Consider the following 18,110-nt stretch of genomic DNA (forward strand, 5'->3'; position numbering starts at 1 on the left):
GAAGCGCTTGAACCAGTCAATTGGCAGACGCACAACAAGATGGGGCTAAAGTGACAGAAATCCGGAAAAACTCTGCTGTGGCGCATGACGCAGAAGGCCTCGTGTGGCTGTGTCCAGCGCCATACATCGAATTAGTAATAACCCATATTATATCACGTGACATATTCAACATCGGTTGCATCGAACTCGAACCGCTCAAAAAGACGATAGCCAAATCCCTCAACAGTAATTTATAAACAGCTGTTGACCAACAGCATCTACTTGCCGTCAGTGCTGGTGACATGGAGTCATCAATGCCAATTTTACTCGCTTCTAAAGCCGTCGGCGCTACGTAAAACCGCTTCCCCTTTCCGGTTTAGCTGTGGTGCCCAACCAGCATACACGCCGAGCTACGCCTCACCTCCCCGGATGTCACCCCCATCCAACGTCTGCCACTTGGGACGAAGCAACAGCTGTCGTATGCTGCCCTGCCCGCTGAATAGAACCAACCAGTCAAAAATGGTGTCCCTGCATTCTGAGACGCCACCTGCGACATTCACATATACCGTCGCCTTCTAGGATTCTTCAATTTTGTTTCTCTATCTTTCTCTCATGCGCGGAGTCCTGCTCTGCACGGCTTCTGGCTTCGTTTTTAGCGATTAGCTGCAGTTTACAAGTTGGATGCTCCTCAAGAACCTTAATATTCACAGCCGCGGGGGAAGTTCTATGTCTCAGCACCATACTAAATTGTCGCCCAACAATCACCGTCTGCCACACGAACAAACTTAGCCATATCGTCCATGATTTATTTGAACCAACGGTTGTGCATGCCTTCTCCACATCCATTCTAATGGACTTCGATCCACCCGTTTTCTATCTGGCCAGCTATCCAACTCACTTGAAAAGCTCATATTTCCTACCGCATTTTCGTTTAAAGAGTTTCTTCCCAATATTTGGGAAGCTCTCCCAAGTACTACCAGCATCAGAAAGGCTTCCTTACCGTCCTTCTCATTTCTCTATCCATTACACCAAAGCTTTATCACCTCCTCGGAACAGTCTTGTCAAGCTGTGACTGTCCGGCCCACCGTCACCAATCTACACCGCCAATCTCCGTTCTAATCGTCATCTTCCCCCTAAACTCTCAAGTAAATGTCAATATAAGCCTCGGAAGAAATACATAATTACTTCGATTTTTGTTCTTTTTTTGGCTATTGTCTTGAATATACACACCTGATTTCACAAGCAAAACGACAATCCCATATCGACATGGCAACCATAGGCCAGACGATCGCAGTATTTGACAAGTCGGGAAAGGTGGTGAGCACTGTAAGTTATTCCTGTACGCTTTTTTTATAACAAAAAATTCGTTCTCATATTTGCCAATCTTTCTAGAGCAAACATTTATTCGGTGTCTTCAAAGAAGCTAGATCAGCTTACCGAGAAAGGAAGGCTGAAATTCACGCAGAGAAAGCAGTCAAGAACGCGGAGTTGGAAGCTCGTCGAGCCCTAGCCAACTACACCATCCACGATTCCCGCTCCGTTGCGTCCTCAAGAAGGCGCACAGGAAGAACGAGATCTGTGGTTAGGCACGGCGAACTGGATCGTCATCCCGCCCGCCGTTACCCTCACGACGTTGAAAATGGTTCACCCTCCACACATATCCACCCAGACCAAGTACCAAAACGAGAACTCTCACGGAGGCACACCTCTCATGATGTTGCTGTTCAACGCCATCAACACCATCCCGGAACCCGGTCCCACTCTACTCCTCTTATCGACATGAACCTAGCTTATGGTGAATATCATCCTTCATCTTTAGAACGAATCAGGAGCCCAAATTCAGGGAAAGATGTAAACGGACTGGTTGCCAAAGCCAAGGACCTCCTCGTCGAAGCCAAGTGCGCACAACACTCTGTGCAAGCTACGATGGCCCACTTGCAGAAAAACCCCGAAGCCATGGCTGCTGTCGCTCTCACACTGGCTGAAATAAGCAACCTCGTCTCCAAACTAGCCCCAGGAGCACTGGCAGCGTTGAAATCCAGCGCACCCGCTGTTTTTGCCCTATTGTCAAGCCCCCAGTTCATGATTGCTGCTGGCGTCGGAGTCGGCGTTACCATTGTTATGTTCGGGGGATACAAGATTGTCAAGCGACTTACTGCTGGCTCTGCCGAACCGGAAGGCAGCACGGATGAGTTGATAGAACTCAACCAGAACCTTAGCCGCGTCGAGACATGGAGGCGTGGTGTGGCCGATTACGAAGCAGAAAGTGTTGCGACATCCGTAGATGGGGAATTCATCACACCACGAGCAGCTGCTGTGTCTGGGATTTTCCCTCATTGCCATGCCAGCCACCTTCGCTCAGAGTATGGTGGTCGACGAAGCGTCAGAGGCGTGGAGTCTATCCGTGATACCTCTTCGAAGTACAGTAATACTACCAGAAGTTCCAGACGGTCCAGGAGAGCCAAGGAGCTGACTGATTCAGGTGATAAGGACAGGAAAGACAAGAAAAGGAAGGACAAGACGAAAAAGCCAAGTCCTTTAAGACTTCTGTTCAAGCCTAGTAAATAGGGTTGTCGTCGCTAACACATCAACCCTCCTCCGTTTCTTCCTTTTTTTTTCCTGTCGTAATAACTAATGACTGGATCTACCTTGCATGTATTCTTCTATTTTTGCAAAATCTATATGACTGCTTGGCTTTATCGATAACCCACCCCCCCCTCCTTTTTTTTTTTTTTTTTTTTTTTTTTTTTTTTTTAAAATATATATATATATATATATATATTACTGGAGTTTTGGAGAAGTTTGAAACTTAATAGATACCATGGAGGCGTAATGTGGATTTCTCTTTTCTTCTTTTGGGTTTTATATTTTTCATACCTATCTTCATGGCCATTTATTATTTATTTCATGCGATCTATTCTCATTCTCATGCTCATATTTATTTCTAGAAATGCCATAATTAGGGCACTGATTATCGTGAGATGACCATATACGTTTGTACATATCAAAATTTTTGCCCCTCGGCCTTAAAAAAAACTTTTAATAATGAAAGGTTTGTTTTGACGATCCAAGCTGGGAGTCATTAGCCACCCACATGCAAAACCAGGAAAGATATACGGGCACATAAATACAAACTTGCCGATTTATCCATCTTACGCTCTGTAGCGTCAAACCCTGACTTCATCGGCTTCTTTGTTGCACGCTCTGAGGTATATTTAACATCACCAGCTATAATCTTGAAGCTCATTTATTACATGCAATGAATCGAAAATAGGAACGGGGGCAAATTCCGACTTGTTAGGTCAGAATGATTTCTTAAGTCAAACGGCCTGTCCGTCAAGGGAGTTGTTCTCTTGCCAACCTTTCTCTACCTAACAACATTGCTTAAAAAGTACGGGCGAAGTCAGATTAGAAACATATCCACAGCTTAACTAAATAGATATTGATCTTTACGTCCGAAGCTAGTTAAGGTCAATGGCAAGATTCACGCGAGTTTTTTCACTGCAAGAAACCATTTGGAGCGAGTAGCAGGTTGAGTGGAAACAGGAATAGTCAAATTTTACTACCACTTAAAAATACAAATCTGTTTTGTCTGCCAAGCGAGTAGCGGAGGAGGTAATTACCCTCTAGTTTGCTTTCAACAACCCCAATATTTGTGTATATGACCTTTAGTCTCAGCAACTCCAAGCGCCGTGTTTCCCTCCTGGTTCTTCTGATTCTTGTCTGCCCCGTGCTGGAGCAGCAGCAAACCAACTATCTCCAAGTGACCTTCGTGGACTGCAACATGTAGTGCTGGCCCAATATATGTGATATCAGGGATACCGTCATCTCGCGGATCCGTTGCTGGTGTTGCCCCCCACTCTAGAAGGAACTTCATTGCTTCGTAATAATCCCCGAAAGCAGCAATACAAGAGCAACTGTGTGTTGAAGTCTGCCGCAATTTTCCAGCAGAAACACCACCGCATCCACTGACCCATGGTAGGCCAGTATAGCGCCAGCAACTGGGAATGGGACTACGCTTGGTGGTTGATTCGGGTCCGCACCGCAGGATAAGAGATAGGAGACAAAGTCGAGGGATCTCCCACATATAACTGCCAGTGCGAGCAGTGTTCCTTCTCGCTCAAATTGCCTCTGTACAATGGACGGGTCCTTTCATAGAATGTTTGGAAAAATGGGATTGAGGCAGCATCCGTTGCCGCGCGGATAGGTGATGCCGAGTAGGGAGTTTCCGGGCTCAGTGAGAGCAGATAGTAATCAACATCTAGTCACAGCTAGCTATGGAATGTAGCATGAATTGTTATCACCTGAGAATATAGCATTGTGGATGGGACTGCTGTTATATTTGTTAACAATATCATCTGAGATACTCCACAGCAATAATAGCAAGTCAGTAATGACAGTTTTAGAACTTTCGCTTTAATAGAATGCTCGAAGTCTTTACCGGACTAGATCGAACCTATTTTCAAGAGCCATATCACTGGGGATTTGAGCTTGTGCAAGTCACTATTTTTTCATGAGCCGCACCTCACGTTGCAAGGAGGGAAAAATGCAAACATTCACCTGCGCAGCGAAACAAGCACCCTTATGACAGGAATTCCAAAAATAGAACACTTACACCAGCAAGTAAAGAAATCGAGTGTCCCACAGGGTCCTGCACTGTAGGTCAATTAGCTTGAAGTTGTTTCTATTTTAGATACCGTTTCTTCCTGTATCCGTGATGAATTCGCCATAAAATCGGGCTATCCCTCTTCCAGGTTAGTAACAAAGGCGAGTGTAAAGGAGAAATCCGAATCCTTTTGGTGAAGGAGCCTACTCTCAAGTTTGAGTTTTTCATTTCCACCTCTTTATATCCAAGCGGCTGACATCATGAAATCCTCTGCTATCTTCACCTCGTTTCGTTCCTGCTGGCCAGCTTCGCCCTTGCACTGGAGGTACCGTTTGAAAACCAACTGCAGAAACAGGACAGCGACAGCGATAAATACCCTATGCTGAGCGAGATTGTCACCTTTCTCGAAGGAAAAGGTATCGATGGCAATACTGTCTTCTACACCTACCCTGGTATGGATTCGCAGGAGTCGAAATACGCCAAATCCAAATGTGGAAAGGATTTAGTTATTTCATGTCAAACATAACTTGGGCGAAATAGTTTTTGAATTGTGCGGCCGATAGCAAAGCTAGAAATGAGCTCATCAGACGGACCTCCAAGGAGATGGGGATAAAAGCCACGGATATTGCTTATTTAATGTCCCCCGATGGGAAGGAAGCGCAGAAAGGCTTGATGTAGTGGACGATCAAATATCCGAAATTGCTGAAAGAATTATAGCGGTGACCCCTAATTCTGGGCCTGCAACTGATTGGGAAATGTGGGGATATGACCCAAAAAAAACCCAAGCGTTAAGACAAACTCTTGGTGAAATATGAATCTGATGAATTCTGGAGGATGATAAGTAGGGCAACACTCAGCCACTTGGATTGTCTGATTGGAATGGGGTTGGAGGCTGTGATTTAAGATTGAATACATGCGAAGACACCGTGTGTGTGAAGCTAAAGTATATAGCCAGAGAATTTCCAATACGGTTCATTAAATAGACCACAACTGAATGATGATAGAGTAACAAGAAGGCTTTTCTCAGCAGGTTCATGTTCTAGTTGGCTATTCCTGAGCTGCCAGTTTCCATGCCTCTTGTTCGATTGCGAGGATGGTTGTTCAAAGGATCCTCGTGCGCCTTGTAATTAGTTATTCAGCAGTAGTTAGTTAAATCACATGATTTTCTTTTTAATATAATCACGTGACTGGTTCAAAAAGTTTTGCGACGCGATTGAATAGAACAAGAAAAACCTAGTCCATGAGTCTTCCTCCTCCGCCAACATCACCAGCGACGACACATTGACCGATCTACCCTTCTTTTTCCCTCTCCTATCTTCATTCTGTGTTCATCTGTTTGCGTAATTGAATTGTTTGGCGCGACTCAACTTTCCTCGAGGATTATAACGAATATTTCCGGCATTTCATCCACTTGAGCCGGAGCCTGGATGTTACTGTTGAGCTGAGCTGTGGATATTATCAACTTGAGAAGACACGAGAGCAGCAGCCAAAGTCCAGCGACGAACAGGGCTGCCGGATACTCCGTCTATTTCTAGTTTTAATATTTTAAATTTGGATCCGTCCATTCCTCCGAATCAATCCTAGTTGGACCTGGTCTCAACTACACACCCTTTGTGTACGACTCATTGTCTTTTCCTATTTTGCCTAAACCCCTTTCACAGTCACCATCACAATGGATCACACAAGGGATCCCTGCCCGTGGGTCGCGCTCAGCGACTTTGGTGGTGCGTTTAGTATGGGTGTATGTTAATCAATCCCCTTCTGTCATTAATAAATTCTTGTTTGGTTGCTTGTACCCTGGACTGTTCTATATGACTGAACATAATTTAAAAACAGGCCATTGGTGGAGCGGTATGGCACGGTGTGAAAGGATTCCGAAACAGTCCCTACGGCGAACGGCGGATAGGAGCTATTACCGCAATTAAGGCTCGAGCACCAGTTGTTGGTGGTAACTTTGGTGTATGGGGTGGCATGTTTTCGACATTCGATTGTGCAGTTAAGGGAATCAGGAAGAAGGAGGATCCGTACAATGCCAGTATGTGCTTAACCCTTCATGACTGATCGATTTTGCGTCTCCGCTCAACCTATCTTCTGTTGAGTGAGTGAGTTTGTAGAGTTGTTACTAGGCCTACTTGATGGAAAAAGGAGCGCTTCTTATACCGGGCCTTTGTTTTGTCTAACGCGTTTTATTTTAGTTATTGCGGGATTTTTCACAGGTGGTGCACTTGCCATCCGTGGTGGAATGAGGGCTGCCAGGAACTCCGCCATTATGTGCGCTTGCTTCTTGGCTGTTATTGAAGGAGTCGGAATCGGGTTTCAAAGAATGATGGCGGAAAATACACGATTAGACGTATGTCGATGTCCACCCGTCTCCGCCTATCTGTCAATGCCTGAGAGGTTCTTCTGTTGTGCTAACAAATGTTACTATAATTAGCTTCCACCACCACCACCACCTCCCCCTTCGGAAGATAAGTCTCCGCAGTCACCAATGTTGGCTTAAACGCCTCCCTATAACTATTTTCCCATCCACATACTCGCCATAGGGTATCAAATTTCAACCCATTCTAATCCCTCATCTTTCATGCGGGAGTTCAGCCATTGGATCATATCATTTGTCTCGGAGGCATGGTTATAGATATCTCCATTCTATCACTTTTATTCACGGTCTCTTGTCACTTTTAACCTCAGTTTATTTGTTCATGTACTTTTTGTTTTATGTTTTTGCTTTGCTTATCCCTCTCTCATGGTTCATGTTTCCGATACTCTTGTTTCCAGTTTCACATTCCCCTATTGTGTTTTTCTCTCATCCCCTTGTTGATAAGGCGCTCTACCACTCACCACCTATGTATCCTGAGCACCCTCACATATTCTTCATATTCAGGACATGTAACAGGAGATTCTTTCCTATTACAAAACTTTCCAACCCTCCAGCGATGTTTTTGGAACGTGGAAGAGAAAGGGGATAACATTTCTCTACCACTTCCGTGTACAATATATTTGACACCAGCAAAAGAAACAGTATAGTATATATATCCGAGATTCCATAATTAAAGTCTTTCGAGTGTTACCAACTGGACTTTGTCTTTGATGCTGCTGACTGACCAGCAGATTCCTATAATAATCCAGCATGGCAGGATTTCGTTATCAACACGTGATCTTGACGACATCAACCTGGACGTCATCTCAAAGGACCAACTTCGCCCTCAGACAAAACATCTCCTCGCAAATTTCGCTCTTCTAATTCTGGTAGACGTGGGCAAACCGAACAATTGGACACCGGTTAGTGTCTTGACCACTTTTAATTATTCTAACTCCCTTAGCATCCATTGCATCCGAATTTGGATATCGCAAGAACTGAATAGTCAACACGCAATGCCACCAACAGCCTCCAAACAACCCAAGCGACCTCCCCGAAGACCCCTTTTCAAACCAGCAGTCATCCTCCACGGTGGTGCAGGAAATATTCAGCGCTCCCGTCTTCCTCCAGAGCTTTATAGCCAATACCACGCATCTCTCCTCACCTATCTCCGCTCCACCACCGCTCTTCTCAATGCAGGTCTAGAAGATACCAGTACTTGTGGTATTAGCAATAACGATGCCGTCGAAAACGACCCTCACATCTCGTCCGCCAGCGCTCTAAATGCTGCAGTTCATGCTGTCTCGCTTATGGAAGATGACGAGCTCTTCAATTGCGGCCGTGGCAGCGTGTTTACTTTGGCGGGTACTATTGAGATGGAGGCTTCGGTGATGGTTGCGTCGTTGGTCGACGAAGCTAGTGATGTTAACAGCGTTGGAGGTGGCGGTGATGGTAGTGGGATATTATCTGGGCAAAACCTAGGGTCGATAAAGCGAGGTGCAGGTGTGATGCTGATTCGCAATGTGAAACATCCGATTCAGTTGGCGAGGGAAGTGCTGCTTAGGACTGGATGTGCAAGTGATGGCGATAATGGCGATGACGGAGGTAGTATGCATTCTCAGCTCAGTGGGGAGTATGTAGAAGGATTGGCGAAGGACTGGGGCTTGGAGTTTTGTCCTGATGACTGGTTTTGGACGAAGAAGAGGTGGGAGGAGCATAAGCGGGGATTGGAAAAGGGTAAGACGAAAGGCTGGAGGACAGGTGGTGGAGAGATGGGAATTGTGGGCGCAGAAGGTGGAAACGAAGGTGATGGCTCTAGCTTGTATTTGAGTCAGGGAACGGTGGGATGTGTTTGTCTCGATCGCTGGGGGAATGTTGCTGTTGCAACAAGTACGGGTGGATTGACCAATAAATGTCCTGGACGCATTGGAGATACTCCGACGCTGGGAGCCGGGTTCTGGGCCGAGGCATGGGATGTTGAGGCAATCGAGGAGGGGGCGGCCAACCATTATAATGTTGGAGATGGATCGCAACGCGATACACAATCCAAGAGACAAATGATTTATCAAGGCCAAGATGCGACTCCCATGCCACTTGTGTCGGCTTCTATTTCAACTACAATGTTACCTGCTTCTTCTGGGTTCCCTTGGCCAATCGATTTAAATATATTCCGCGATTGTTTCTCTCCGCCACCACAATCGCCTGCATATACCTCCCTACCAATATCTCGATTCCTCAATGAAAAAGCGCCCATAAGCGACGCGCCTTTCACCACTTACAGAGACAATTCACCCTGTTATCGCAAGCTCAATCACCGCCGGCGAATTCTCGCACTGTCTGGTACGGGCAACGGTGACTCCTTTCTCCGAACAGCAGCCGCCCGCACCGCCGCCGCAATGGCCCGTTTCTCTCCATCGGAAAAGCCGGTCTCACTTGCGCACGCAATCACAGCAGTCGCGGGGCCTGGCGGGGAATTGCAGCGTTCTGCTGGAAAGCGATGGGGGAAGACGGGAGAGGGTGAAGGAGGAATCATCGGGATTGAGGCAGAGTTGAATATTGATGGGGATGAACAGGGGGTGGATAGGGAATGTTTGCAGAGGGCTAAGGTTGTGTTTGATTTCAATTGCGAGGGGATGTTTCGGGCTTGGATGGAGAATAAGGGTGGCCAGGATGTGGAGCGGGTGATGGTTTTTAGGAACGAGTATGAGTGATTGGATAGGCGGTGGATAGCGCGGTATATCTGTTTTCGTGACTTCTCACCAAGTCATGCTAAACTTCCCTCTAGACAACCCCTAAATCTCATATTGTCGAAAGCACATAACAACTAACGCCCGTGTATAGCAAGTTAATTATTTCACATTCGCAACTACCAAAGCGTGGAAAAGGCGAAACCAAAGGAAGGGAACTTGAGGATAGTTGCGAGAAGAAAGGAAAATTACAACAGAAGACAATCAAACAAAGTGGCATGTGCACACATCCTCAATCCCCATCTCCATACGTTTAATATCAACTCAATCAGATCCTCCAAATTCTGATGTCGAATATATTTTCCTTCCTGTACTGCTGTCGAATATAATAGCTTGATTTCCATACCATAAAATTTCAGCCTATCGTCTCACTCCTCCACTGGTTCGCTTCTTCGAAATGCTTCGCGTACTCCTTGCAGTACCTCTTATCCTTCATCTAGTGATGGTTATCCCGTGAGATTTCATTTTCCATTTCGTTGTGGGCATATATAAATGGCGGCAACGTCTAAAAGGTAAATATCTCTTGTTGTGAAGTTCGTCCCACTGTTGGTCTTCCCCAAGGAACCTGAAAAAGATACGGTTTGACCACCCTCCCATTTCATTCTAGAATACCTTTCAGCCTGGTTGCAACCTTTGCGAGGATAAGTTTCATTGCAGAGTCTAGCTCATTCCAGGTCCTGTTCATCTTGGCGTCGAATTCCCGAGTCCTTTCAACAACCTGGAGAAACATGCAGCCCATGAATCGTCCCAGGACGCGACGTCATAGGTGTGCCATCCATCATATTTTCCGGAAGGTAAAATCCGATTTTTTATGTCGGGGACTTTGATGACTTGTCAAGGCCTGCAACGAGTGGGGCCAGTTTTACGGGGTGGAATGTAATTGCAAACGTGAAATAGAGGCAAGGCTCTGAGGCAACCTTTCCATAGCTATAGGGCTTGATGACTATGTGTGTTGCGGTGTTGTAAGACTCGAGCCTTCCAGTGTATTCTCTTTCAGTTGGAGCTCGCCATGCTTTTGTATGATATATTGTGAAAGTTGGGAAGAAGATCGATTCAGAAATACGGGAATATCGAGGGCATTTTGACAAAACAGCTAGTGGGTATAATCAGTGAAGTGTGACCATCTTGATAACATCGTACCTCTCCGTGGAGAGTGATTTGACATCTCACGGAAGTACCAAAAATATATACGACATATCAGTGTCGAGGGTGGTCAAAGTATGAAACCCTGTTTATTAACCTGCCAGAACTTCGGGATAAAGTGATACGTTCCCAGGAATGACCACATCATCTTGCCTCAAAATTCCTCACAACCTGGATGCTACGGGTGATTATTATGTCCACCATGGCTGCTCTAGATACCCGCAGAGAGTGAGATCGGCGTGTGAGAAAGTATTGGACTTTTGATTGCGTGGCTAATTCAAGGGATCATCACTTGCTTCAAGTCCATTTAAGCTTCTGACAGAAAGCAGCCACAAAAGGTTTTAGAATAGGATGCAGATTACAGCATGACTTCGATGCTCCGTCTCAGTGAACATTCCTTGGGTGGGCAGTACCACGAGTTATTCGTCCCAAATCCCGCTTCTGCTGGAGAGGACATGCATCGCCGGGACTCAACAGGATTGTGTGTTTGTTGATCCAGGTTCTGGATCTGCTAGCACATGGATAATTGGCACTTGGACCCTCCTATACCCAGAGTCACTTCTTCCTGCAAAATGACTGGATGAACATAGAGGCTCTCAGTTTATGTACAGTTATGAACTCGCGCAGAATGGGAGTGGCAGGAACTTTGAGGAGTATCAATCAATCAAGTTGTCATGATGCTCAGGGACACAGAGTTAGTGGACAGACAAACGATTGCTTCATTAGTTACTCATCTAGATATCTCGTAAAACCATTTCCACAGCTCTTGACATTGATAATCTTGTTACACAGTACCAAAGCCTCCACAAAACGATATATTTGGAATCAAACGCAAGTCGCGCAGCCAAAAACCGTCCCATTCTCTTTGATAAACATGCATTCGCACCCGGCAATTCGTAGATATCCGGCCCTATACTTACGCATAAAACTTAACAAAAGACTCAAATGTTCGACTGACTCACCATCCCTCCAAAATTTTCACCTTCACCACAACCCCATCCCTTGGCGCCCCTGAAATCCCATCCTTAACCATCAATTCCTTGTGCGGATCCAGCAACTCCATCTCAAATCTTCCCACCATAGACGCCACAAGACATGCCAGCTCTCCACGTGCGAAGGCTGAGCCGATACAACTCCTCGGCCCGTGAATAAATGTCAAAAAAGAATAGTTACTTGTTGCACCGCCGGTATTCGCCCTTCCAGGGCCCATCCATCGTTCCGGATTGAATATTCCGGCATCTGGGCCCCAGAGCTGGGGATCGTGGTTTGTCGCGGCAGGCGCAATGTTAACAACAGTTCCCTTGGGGATGAATGCATCATGGAGCATCGTGTCCCTGATGGCTACACGAACTGTTAACGGAATTGGGGGGTAGAAGCGGAGCGATTCGCTACAGACAGCCTGCAGGTATGGGAGACTGTCAATGGTGGAGGAGGATATGGCTGTTGGATTATCCGTCGATATTGAAGGCAACGAGGAGCGGATTTCTTTTCGGAGGCGAGATTGTATTTCTGGATATTTGCAAAGCGCGTAGATCGTCCACTGAACCGCAGATGCAATTGTTTCGTGTCCAGCGGTGATAAATGTCATGACCTGGTCAGCAAGCTCTTTGTCGCTGAATCCACCGCTTTCCATTGCGACGGAAAGTATGTCTACGCCGCGTTCTGTTTTACTTGTCATCTTCTGCTTCTTCGCATCGATTATCTCCTGGCAAACGCTGCGGATGTAATTTGATCCCTCCTTGATTTTGCGGTTCCGCGGCAAGGGGAGATTGAAAATGATCCACGGATTCAAAACCACACCGAGAAACCCGAGGATTACCATCATCTTCGATGGTTCGCTAAACATTTTTCTGTATTCTACGTTGACTCTATTTGTCGGGTTGTAGATCGACCCAAAGTCGTGGCCCATTCCAGCGAGACCGATAAGATCTAGAGTTGTGCGACTTGCCCAATCGGAAATCTCTATGATTTTTGGGTTTTCATGAGATTTTTCAAGGCTTTTCTCAATGGCTTTGACCATCTCAATCCCTTTGCTCCAAAATGTTGGGTAAAGGTCCTTAACATGACGGAAAGAAAAGGCAGGGTTTAGAATCCTTCGTTGATGCTGTTAACAAATAATTAATGAGTGATGCAAAATATCATCATATCAGCTAAAGAAGAGACAAGTAACGTACTTTATGGACATCACCCTCTGCGACGAGGAGACCATCACCAGCTGCTTGTTGCAACGATTTTTTCACTTGGGTAGTTTTCTCATAGTCATGAGCTTTCGAAACCAAAATCTCTCCCAAGGCTCTAGGACTAAATGCTAAGACTCTCTCCGTATTTGCAATGTGATAAAATCGGATAACGCCGTTGTTTGGAATTTCTTGCACCCAGCGTCGGGCCGGATATCCTTGGGGTTCTCGAATAAGGGCAGCAAAATGACCATTCCATATACTCCGGCCCTGTTCATGAATTATTAATGCTGGGTTCACGTAAATGGAGGGTTAGAATACTATAAAAAAAATGAGCAAATGGGCTTACGGGTGGCATTGGAAGATGTTTGAGGGGTGTAAAGAATGCTGGATAAAGAATCAAATAGTAGAAAATGCGAGCAACTGAGAAAAACATGAATAAGGTGATAAATGTCAATACGAACGACTGGCGTATCGTATAAGCTGGAAAATATTTTTCGCCAATGGCTGTTAGGCACAAGGAAAGGCCGCTCCAAAACACAGATCCAAGAGCCATGATTGCCATAGTTTATGAATATTCAGGCAATGGGAAAGAGTCAGAAATGGATTTTAAAACCGTGTTTACTTCAAGAGAGAAGTTGATCTAGCCACGGAGGCGTGTGTTTCCAATCACGGGCAGGGAGAAGAGATTGGTGAGTAACTAGGCCCCCATCTGTTCACCACAGGAAATGAAATGTCGAAAAGGTAATTATGGCAAGCTCACAGATGTCTTTCGCGGTGTGCTTTGACGATACCAATTAATATATTTATCCACTCAACCTGGGATTTCAAAAAGCGCCTGTTAGGGTAACCATTATCGCAGAAGCTTTGTGATTTGTTGAATTTGACCGAATTGTTAGAGCCCTTCTCTCCACATATCGCTGCCTCGTAGATGGGATCGGGGATCGAATGAGGTTGAAAACGTGTCAGATCAAGGATATAGTTTTAATTATCTAATCATGAGGGGTGCGATTCGGAACGTAGTATCCAAATCGTTGAGGGGGAGAATACACGGGCAAGGTAAAAAGCGTCGTTCCTAACCAGGAATTTTAAACCACAAGAAGCCCTTACCAACATTCAACTTTCACTTCAGGTCGAAGCGACATTTTTCGGGGAAGGGAGGGTTTGGAGTGGCGAAATATCAGCAGCCCCGCAGTTTGTCGGCGTTCGATCCGGTAGCTCTGATGCCCAGCCTCAGCCCAGGTTTCCAGACGTCGCAGAGATGATGGCATGCAGACACCAATGCTGGTAAGGACAGGAAGACAAGGCAGCCAGCTATTAAACTTTCACGCTTTTTCTAAATTTGCTGATCTGTCAAGTGGCATTCGCAGGGGAAGAAAGTAAGTGGCACTAAGAACTGTCCGATTTTAACACCGAAAGCAGCAGGCCATGAAGAAATTAGACAGAGAAAGGTAGACAATGTTAGGGACATAAAGAAAAACCAATCATTTAATGCAGGCCGTAACCTATATGCATTTCCGAAACCGAGACAGGAGGAAGGTGATGAGATTTGTGACTGCGAAAGACCGGAAGAAAACCACACAACACCGTCACCATGCAAATACAACTAACTGCATTTCAAATTGAAACAAAAAGCGTAATTCAGAATGAAATAAAAAGTAGATAAGAGTAGAGATTAACAATAATGATCGCCAAGTTTTCTTGGTTTAATTTAACGACTTAACCATCATCCATTCGTTCGTTCCAACCCCTAAGTTCAATCCATTCTGCGCCCACCACAGTCGTACGCGCTCTTCCACACCTGAAACCGCGTCTTCCAACGCCTCTTCGATATCGCACGTTTTGAACTCTACAGGCAGACCACTCCGTTTCCACCACTCAAGCACATCGACATGGCCATTTTTCGTTGCGCCAACGAGAACTTGATTATCAAAAATTAGCTTCTCGCGCTTCTGTCGGTACCAGAAGTCCAGGACTGGAACATGGCCATGACTGCTGGCAATCCGAGTCACAGCTTCTGCATGGCCAAACGGAATATCGGATTTTGTCCACCAGGCAAGCGAATCAGTGCGCCCGGTCTGTGCTGCAAGAAGGACAGATTTGCCGACTTTCAGAGGGACAGGGTCATGAGGCGGTGCCGTTTTTGAGGTGTTTTTCCACCAGTCGAGGACGGCGATGCGGCCCTCCGCGGAGGCTGACTCTAGGGAGCGTTCTGTGTAGCGGAAAGGAAGACCGGATTTGCGCCACCATTCTAGCGTATGCACAAATCCGGCGCGAGAGGCTGCATCGATCGCCTCAGGGAGATAGTCTTTTATAGGGAGTGTCGGAAGAGTGGAGCAATTCTGCCACCATGTAAGGATGGCTGTGCTGCCGAATTTGGCTGACACCGATAAGGGAAGATTTTTGAGCTGGGGTGTCGCTAAATACAGATCCATTCGCGATTTGCGGAGATAGTCCAGAATATCTGTTCGGGAGAACTTAAAGATCAGGTCTGTGACAAGAATGGATAATGGATTGCAGGCTGGAATTTTGGAGAGATGTTGTTCAATCTCTTTCATTGACCCGCGAAGAACAGCGTACTCAACTGTGGAGGGTTTCATCGACGTAGGGATATAACGTTTCCATTTCCGGGGCATCGGAATCTTAGTATATATGCCGACCGAGGTTGCTGTTTCCCAGTCATCAAGGATCTCAAATATCATACTCAATATTTCGGGGGGAAGGATGGTCTTCTCTTTGGGAAGGCCATTGGTGGAAATCTTAGTATCTTTGCTATGAGAGAGCTCCCTGTTCCGTTGTTGGGCGTTTTTGTCACGGTCATTTGATAAGTCCCTGTCTATTGGCCCATCCCGGCTGAAATTATACTTGGCCAAATTTTCATCTTCCTGTATGCTGATAGGAATTGACGAATAACCGAGGCATTTCCCAACTTCGTTGCCAAACATAGCCCAGCTATCCCAGGGAATTTCTACCAACCCAGTGGGAGGCTTATATCCGGTAAGAATCGGGGGCAGAACCCTTACCCACGGCCAAGACGATGCTAAGTCGTTGAGCTGCCGCTTGGTCAGTGGGAATTGCCATTCTGACAAGGTCATTCCAGGAACCAGCAAGACCGTTTTCGTAATATCCCATCCTCGTAAAACTGTCAATGTAAGACTTGTGGTGAGGCCTGCTAGCATTGCCCCCAATGTTCCGGCAGCCATAGGGCTGAGAATCAGCACATCCGCCCAGCTGATTAACTCCGCACCAGTAACACTTATCCAAGACCGTGAATTCGATTTGGAACCGGGTTGAGCGGGAACAGGTGTGTCAGCATAACAAGCAGCCTCCCTTGTTATTTGTGCAAGATCCAAAACATCATCGGATATCACCCGCAGTTCGATATCTGGTATTTTCATAAGAAAAAAAATCGCAACATTTGCAAAGGATGCAGTGGTCGAAATAAGCACTCGTTTTCGTAGTTTGTTATTATAAGCGAATGGGAATGACGGCGGCCAACAGCTTCTATCCAGTTCTACTTCGAGTCTTCCCATAACATGATCGTCTTTGACTCCATTGGTATGGGAATCGCCCCCAGTTTCTGTATCCTCATCTCTATTCTCAAGGGCCACCACACCTGGCATCCTTACCAAACTATTTGTTAGTTTCAGCACCTTGAAATCTAAGGCTAAAAACACATGCAGACGTTTGAAAATTGCGGCCGTAAGAGTTCGCAAATCCGCTGCTAAATATCAAGCTTGCTGTGGCTTCTGCCTTATTCACGCGAAGGACCCTATCTCTTCCCAACTCTTATTCATGTACCTGAATAGCCAGTTTTAATTTCCGGAGTAATGGGAAGTTGGATCAATAAATTCATAATTTTGAGGTTTGTACGTAGCACAGGTTGCCCGTCAGTCGTCCGGCAAATCGCGACAGTATATAACCTCTCGTGTGCTCCACGCTCTTCCCCTTGTTGCGATATGGGAAGCTCTTTTGATCACGGAAGGAATTCCCTGGTATTTCTCAAACCCCTTCTACCCCTATCGACGAACTTGGGCTTGTATTTCAAACGCAACGTATTCGATTGTTCGATTCGTAGGGGCGTGATGCTTGGATCGTTATACTGCAAATCACCAACAAACACCAGTGAGTAGGTGGAGAGACCGAAGTTACGTGCGCATCAAATAGGGCCTAACAGTCTTTGCTTGCGTTGGCTGCCTCTGGATGGGTGGATTGGTGTGATCTAGGTTCAATTTGTCATCGGAAGTCACATCCGTCGAAAGTGGGGGATTTGGTAGACACATACGAGTTTTTTCTTTAAAGACTTATATCTCACTCTCAGTCACTGACAGGCTGTCTGCTCTGATAACGGCTTGAATCAGGACGGTTTATCCGTAGATTGTAGGATGATGCCAGTCCAAAAGAGTTTGTGTATCACACAGGGTCTATAGAAACAATTTGGAGGTTTAATGGTGATGTTTAATGAATGTCTCTTCAGAAACTCAGAAGACAACGCAGATTCGTTTTCAGCAATGATTCTATCTGGAATATGAAAGAAAGTTGGAGGAAAACAAGAGACTTGACAATACGGAGTGTTCCAAAAGCATTATGGTTCGAGTGTCAGTCAAGTCCACCAAATTGGCGACTTGCCAAAAATAAGCGTTGGGCTTATTGCCACCGCCATCTTCTCACAGAGCGCAGATATTTATAAGCCCTGGGGAATTGGGATTTTGCTTGGATCTTGTATTTTTGTCACATCAATGATATCAACTATGTTCTGCAATTACTACGATACGATATTCATTTCTATCTAAATGAAAAATGTAGGAGATGTGTTCCTATGTGGATAAACTCGAGAGGTGAGTGGAAGGTAAATATTGGCTGACGCTCGGCAAACCGTGCACTAGACGTCATACAATTGCCGGGATTCGGGATCGTAAAGGGTCCACCGTCTAGGAAATGTTGTCTGCGTATCCTTCTTGGGCTTGCGCATTTTCGCCATTTGTATCTGTATTGAGAATTTGGTGAGTAATGTAAATCTTAGCCATATATCTGCAAAAGTACATGCAAGAATTGTGTGAATCTTCCCGTGCGAGTGGGGATAGAACAGTTCTATGGAGCCC

At 45.8% G+C, this 18,110-nt stretch overlaps 6 protein-coding genes across 6 annotated transcripts; 3 read left to right on the forward strand and 3 right to left on the reverse strand.

Annotated features, from left to right (window-relative positions):
* Window positions 1-1,245: 1,245 nt before the first annotated feature.
* Window positions 1,246-2,547, forward strand: PAAG_01204 (hypothetical protein; the record flags this gene model as incomplete). The annotated part of the gene is made up of 2 exons (XM_002797299.1): window positions 1,246-1,305; window positions 1,372-2,547. 2 exons carry the CDS (start codon window positions 1,246-1,248, stop codon window positions 2,545-2,547), a joined length of 1,236 nt encoding a protein of 411 aa, XP_002797345.1.
* A 1,069-nt stretch (window positions 2,548-3,616) lies between these two features.
* On the reverse strand, window positions 3,617-3,856 carry PAAG_11240 (hypothetical protein; the record flags this gene model as incomplete). The annotated part of the gene is made up of 1 exon (XM_015846921.1): window positions 3,617-3,856. The coding sequence occupies one exon, from the start codon at window positions 3,854-3,856 to the stop codon at window positions 3,617-3,619; it is 240 nt and encodes a 79-aa protein (XP_015703528.1).
* Window positions 3,857-6,257: 2,401 nt separating this feature from the next.
* Window positions 6,258-7,085, forward strand: PAAG_01205 (hypothetical protein; the record flags this gene model as incomplete). The annotated part of the gene is made up of 4 exons (XM_002797300.2): window positions 6,258-6,326; window positions 6,422-6,620; window positions 6,781-6,935; window positions 7,020-7,085. The coding sequence occupies 4 exons, from the start codon at window positions 6,258-6,260 to the stop codon at window positions 7,083-7,085; spliced, it is 489 nt and encodes a 162-aa protein (XP_002797346.1).
* An 872-nt stretch (window positions 7,086-7,957) lies between these two features.
* PAAG_01206 (L-asparaginase) lies at window positions 7,958-9,652 on the forward strand (the record flags this gene model as incomplete). Its single annotated transcript, XM_015844268.1, has 1 exon — window positions 7,958-9,652. One exon carries the CDS (start codon window positions 7,958-7,960, stop codon window positions 9,650-9,652), a length of 1,695 nt encoding a protein of 564 aa, XP_015701049.1.
* A 2,004-nt stretch (window positions 9,653-11,656) lies between these two features.
* On the reverse strand, window positions 11,657-13,564 carry PAAG_01207 (cytochrome P450 4F5; the record flags this gene model as incomplete). The annotated part of the gene is made up of 5 exons (XM_015844269.1): window positions 11,657-11,741; window positions 11,794-12,935; window positions 13,006-13,298; window positions 13,358-13,395; window positions 13,473-13,564. The coding sequence occupies 5 exons, from the start codon at window positions 13,562-13,564 to the stop codon at window positions 11,657-11,659; spliced, it is 1,650 nt and encodes a 549-aa protein (XP_015701050.1).
* A 1,150-nt stretch (window positions 13,565-14,714) lies between these two features.
* PAAG_01209 (hypothetical protein) lies at window positions 14,715-16,631 on the reverse strand (the record flags this gene model as incomplete). Its single annotated transcript, XM_002797304.1, has 1 exon — window positions 14,715-16,631. One exon carries the CDS (start codon window positions 16,629-16,631, stop codon window positions 14,715-14,717), a length of 1,917 nt encoding a protein of 638 aa, XP_002797350.1.
* Window positions 16,632-18,110: the final 1,479 nt, after the last annotated feature.

The sequence above is a fragment of the Paracoccidioides lutzii genome, assembly GCF_000150705.2.
Source record: "Paracoccidioides lutzii Pb01 unplaced genomic scaffold supercont2.2, whole genome shotgun sequence".
Taxonomy (NCBI): Eukaryota; Fungi; Ascomycota; class Eurotiomycetes; order Onygenales; family Ajellomycetaceae; genus Paracoccidioides; species Paracoccidioides lutzii.